The 5,724-nt window shown below is 36.5% G+C and overlaps 1 protein-coding gene across 1 annotated transcript; it reads right to left on the reverse strand.

Annotated features, from left to right (window-relative positions):
* Positions 1 to 1,954: 1,954 nt before the first annotated feature.
* On the reverse strand, positions 1,955 to 3,652 carry LOC131955101 (uncharacterized). Its single transcript, XM_059319075.1, has 2 exons — positions 3,077 to 3,652; positions 1,955 to 2,953 (listed from the first exon to the last, which is right to left on the reverse strand). Exons 1-2 carry the CDS (start codon positions 3,650 to 3,652, stop codon positions 2,456 to 2,458), a joined length of 1,074 nt encoding a protein of 357 aa, XP_059175058.1. The 3' UTR covers positions 1,955 to 2,455.
* Positions 3,653 to 5,724: the final 2,072 nt, after the last annotated feature.

Raw genomic sequence — 5,724 nt, forward strand, 5'->3', positions numbered from 1 at the left:
GATATATATATATATATATATATATATATATATATATATATATATATATATTATGACATGGGTTCCCAACCTGGGGGTCGCGACCCCCTTGGGGGTCGCGAAGGGCTTTCTGGGGGGTCGCCAACTGGTTGACTAAACTCTAGCAATGAATAAAAAACAAATATTTAGAAAAAAATTCGGCATTACTAACATCACTGGAAACGGAATAGAGAATAAACAATTTGTACTGTGCAAAGTTGTTCTTAGTCAGGAGTCTATGAAAACTTCCAAACGTCAATTTGAGACGAGTCGTTCGGAACACACCAAAAAAAGAAGTGTAGTTCTTTCGTCGGCATGAAGTTTGTTGCAAACGTCCGAGACTTGATCGAACAGAACGTTTTCACCAAGAAATCACAGCATTAGTTCAAGCATCATATGAAGTAGTATTAGAAATTGCCAAGCAAAAAACCTCTCACACAAAGGAGAAAATCTCATCAAACCATGTATGCTGAAGATGGTAAAATTAATTCTTGGGGATTCCAGTGCAGTATAGATGCAACAAATATCTCTCTCTAATAATACTATGCAGCGGCTTATGTTAAAAGACAAATTTAGAATGAAATCAAACTTTCACCATTGCTTGATTTTCAAGTTGACGAATCGACAGACGTGAGTTCGTGTTTGCAGTTGCTTGTCTTTGTGAAATATATTCATTCAGATGTTAGCAAATAAGTGTTTTGTGAAGATATCATGGAGAAAATAAATACGTTTTTTTAAACTGGAGGATTAAAATGGGAAAGCGGATGTGGGGCTTGTACTTATGGTGCGTCATGTTTCAGTACGCTGGCTGTCAATAGGAAATGTCAATCGTGTTTTTGAATTGAAAGATGAAATCAAGATGTTCTTGGAAGTGCAAGGAAACAAGACCTTTTGATATACTTTAGCGACATGCTGTGGTTGGAGAGAGTATCATACCTAGCAGATATATTCGAACATCATCATAACAGGGTTCCTACACCAAAGTCAATTTCAAATTCCAGGAGAATTCCAGGAGTTTTCCAGGAGGAATCAAAAAATTCCAGGACATATAATAATGTATAAAACTATGTAAATTTTTTTTTATAAAATAATAATAATTTATTACAAACTAAAAATATTCAGCGTACTCACCAAATTAAGACAGGAAATACTTGAGAGCTTTTATGCACTGATTTATATACATTTATTTATAGAGTTATTTACATATATACAGACTGAATGTTTGCACATTACAAGCTGCCAATTTCTATCACTTTAGATTGTATTTCTAAAGTAATAGCTGCCAGTTGCTCATTCTTGCTTTTGGCAGCCCGACGCATGGCGTTAGACTCAATAAGAAACTTGTGGCTGTTTGTATTTTCAGCCTTTTCAGCCAATTTATCAGCAGATTCAGTCAGGCTGCTAATGTCTTTCTCCAACCTGGCTTTTTTCGTCTTCAACCCATCCAGCTCCTGTTGGCTGTCATCCCTCTTTTGTTTATTAGACTTCTGTTTCTCCAGCTCTGCCTTTTCTTCCAAAAACAAACGATATTTCGTCCTGGCACCTGCAGCTGCAATGAGCAGCCCACTACTGATGCTGACATTTGACAATCCCCCTACACTGGCAACATGGTCACAAATCAGTCTCTTGGCCACCACAGTTTTTTCATGCATGTTCACCAGCATGACTTCCTTATTCACGCTGAAGCCTCGCTCCACTGTGGCCTGGCCATGTGACAGCATCAGTAGTGTGCATGCTAATGACCAGAGCAAAGAATAATCTTCGTTGTGTCCCATATATTGGGAAAAAAAAGGTGTCAAGGCGATCGGTGCTGCAGCAAAAGGAGGAAAATATGCTAGAATAGGAAGCACTAATGCTGCACTGCCACTGCAGGAACTGCATCTTAATATTGTCGCAGTGGTCTGGGTTGATCCTACCAATTGAAACCAAGCAGGACATTACATTTTCTAACTGCTTGACACAAGCTTGACAATCATTAACAATACATTTGGGTTGCAGCCAATCCAAATTCTGAACAATCTTGTTCTTAATGGGTGTTTTGTCTATAATCTTTGTCACAACTGCTTTTAAAAAATCCCTGCTTTCCATCTGGAATTGGAAAATATCCCTTTGGCTCACTTTAGTTTTAATTTCTTTGACTGCAGCTTTGGATTTGAAACCAATGTCAACATCAGACGGTGGTAAAAGATTTTTTGTTGTTGACATGTCTAAACACAGCAGTGTTGCAACTGATGAGCATTCTTTCTTGAAAACTTCTGGTGCAACAAACCTCTGAAGCAGGGATCGCAAAAGGTTAAAAAGCTCATGTGCCATGAATGGCAGCATGGGGGCATCGCTTTGAAATTTTTTAAGGAATGGCTGCAAAGTCTTGGCAATTGAAACAAAACACTCAATCCTTGCAGTTAAAAAATGGTCATTCAAACAATTCTGCAAAAATTCAAAAGACTTGGTGTTTGGTGCTTTTTTTTTCTGCCAAAAGGGATTTTATAAATTGCTTGACGTGTGGCCAAACTTTTAATGCCCTCTCTGCTACCATAACATTCTCCACCCAGCGATGTGGGCAATGATCCAGGGGGAAATCGCTGCTACCAGTGAGTCTCGTGTAGTCTTCACGGCGTGCTGGAGTATCTTTAAACAACCATGAGAGAGAGGAGAAGAAGTGACTTAACTCCCATTTAGATGCCACAAGCCCAGAACGAAAGGCATTGTGTATGGTGTGCAGACCACAACTACCAATGTCGATAAAACCTCTTGCAGAAACATGTTTTAACTCAGCCGAGAGCAGTTTCAGTAAAGCCCAGTTGACATTGGGTCCAACCATGGAGATTTGAACAACTTTGCTCTGGTCAAAGTCAAAAAGACTTGTTATTTTTTGAAACATATCTTGAGCTGTTGCATGTCCCAGGAAGGCAGACCCATAATACCTTGTAATGACCTAAAATGTTAAATACACTATTTTGTTATGCAATTTTTAAAATTAGATCTATATTTTTAAATTGCATTGCAATGTTATGTATAACTATTGATATAAAAAAAATAATTAAAAATAGTTATTTACCTTGTCATCATCCCAATGTCTAACGTGTATGTCCATCTGTTTCTTGCTGAGCTCCCGATTGAGGGCCTCGTCAAACAAAAGGATGAAACCATCATCTAAACTTTTAAGTTTGGCCTTCAGCAACTCATGAAAATATGGCCCAAGTCCAAAAGACACCATGTATGCCATTTTATCCGGCCCACAGGAAAGCTTCTTAGCAATTTCACTATCCGGAAACATTCGATAAAAATGGCTAGAAATGTCTGCACAGCTGTTAAATGAATAATGCGAACATACTGCTTTTAAGGCCCATAAAATCTCAGCAGACAATGTTTGCTCACTGGTGACATGAGTTTTCATTGTGGTTTGAGCCTGTGGCAACTTCGAAGTTGATGGACCAGGACAGGGTAATGATGACTTTTCAGCTACAGCTGTAACTTCAAGCTGGGATGCTGCGGCTGCCGATGGTGAAGGGGTTACAGTAGGCACAACAGCTTTCTTGAACAGAGAGGCAACAGTCATGCAATCAGAAGACTTATTATCAAGCTGTACATGCTTGCTTGATTTCATATGCGATTTGATTGCTGCCTCTCCCATATTACAAACGTCTATCGATTTGGCACATAACCGACAATATGCCTTTGTTGCTGAGGTTTGTTGTAGCCATGATTTTAAATGATTTATACAAATCGTTCTCTAACCATGCAGGTTTGAACGAAGTGGTATATTTCGGCATAATGAAATGTTAAATTGAAATGAAAACACAATAGTTCACAACTGAAATCGAGAAATTTCTCACAGTGACGCAGTAAAAATGAAATAGATCTATGAATGAACATCCGAAGAATCAAACTCAAGAGCTGACACTTGAATAATCGAAGATCCCGCCAGACGGACCCTTATATAGTATATATAGACCAAGGCTAAATCTAGTTTTAAACCAACATCCGATGTGCGCAGAATTAAAAAAACGGAAACGGAAACTCTAAGCGGCGGCGTAAACAAAATACCGAAAATGCACGCAAATTCACGAAAAATTTGTTACGCGCGAAAATTCCAGGAGATTTTTCAAAATTTCAGGAGAAATTTTCTGAAATTTTGAATTTCCAGGAGAATTCCAGGACTTTTGGGTTTTTTTTCAAATTCCAGGAGAATTCCAGGACATCCTGGAATTTCAGGAGGCCGCGGGAACCCTGTCATAAGCTTAACCTGGTAAAGGAACGAATATTATCTCTTTTCATGCTAATCTCTTGGCATTTTTATCAAAGCTGCAAAATTGGCGAGGAAAAATAAATATTTGAAATACTGCCATGTTTGAGAAACTCTGCAGCGTGGTGTGATAGATAAACATTTTAAAGGATTCTGTGCATCTTGAATCTCTTGACAACGAACTGCAGGGTTATTTTCCCCGAGCTGAAAGAAGAAGAATCTGCATTGTCACCCATTCTCTGCTTTCCTTGATGTTACCAGCATTGCCGATAAATAACAAGATGAATTCTTAAATTTGCAAAATTTAATTGTTAATGCTTGTTAATAGCATGTAATTTTGCTCAACATATTAAAACAGTTAGCAAGAATAATTCATATTGAAAGTCTACTAGAAAATATTAATTTAGTGCTTATTATTTTCTTTACTAATTTTGACTTGTAAATTATATGGGGGTCGCGGGTCACTTGTGTTTTATGAAAGGGGGTCGCCACTCGAAAAAGGTTGGGAACCACTGTATTATGAATACTGATCCTAGATTTATAAAGAAAAATATTTTTCCAGACTCCGGTTTAGTTAATAACAAATCTAGATGCTATTTAACACAAAGGGAAACAAACGATAATTTTTTGACGAACTAAGCGGGATACTTGCCCCTTGTTTATGTTTTATTTATGGCTAATACACTTCATTCGTTTATTTTTTTTTTTTTGTGGATTAAAATACACGTAATCACATACCAATGCCCCCTCCCCCCACCTAACAAAAAACGTGTTTATAGAAGAATGTATATATTTTGTTTCGCGTTGATATTTCAAAATTGTCATTATTAAACATTTTAATTTTATTACAGACTTTTTGGAAACGTACATGTTGATGCAATTTGTTTTATTGTAAATAGAAGTAGTCAGTATATTTTTTTTCGTTCTTTTTACTCTAAAACAATTTGTTTTAACATTAATTTGTTGTAGCTACTTCCCCTTTATGAATTCAGAATGGCCAAGGGAAATAAGTTATAACTATATTTCTAAATATTGTTAAAATATAAAGAAAATTCAACAGTAATAAAAGTATTTTTCAAATTTTCACAATAATGATTTAAAGAAATAAATTTTGATACACAGTAGCTAGTCTATTCCTATATTTTTTAATAGTATAATAAATGTTAGTATAAAATTTAAATTGTATACCATTAGCTGTATTATGTGCTTAATTTGTATATCTTAGAAAGTTCACATTTTTCTTTAATTAACTTAAAACATTTAATGTAGTCTATTTAAAGTTCCTTTTTCTGTTTACAAGTAGCCGTCACGGCAAGGCCATACACTGGCCTGTGTAATAACTGTAGACCGTGTTTATTAAGTAGCATATACCCGGCATGGACGTTTGACAAATAATGACATAACCCTTAAAACTAACACGCGCGCACACAGTGGCGCACACAAACATATATATATATAGG

This window comes from Physella acuta, unplaced genomic scaffold (assembly GCF_028476545.2).
Source record: "Physella acuta isolate Inbredline_101_S28 unplaced genomic scaffold, ASM2847654v3 ptg001055l, whole genome shotgun sequence".
NCBI classification, from domain to species: Eukaryota; Metazoa; Mollusca; class Gastropoda; family Physidae; genus Physella; species Physella acuta.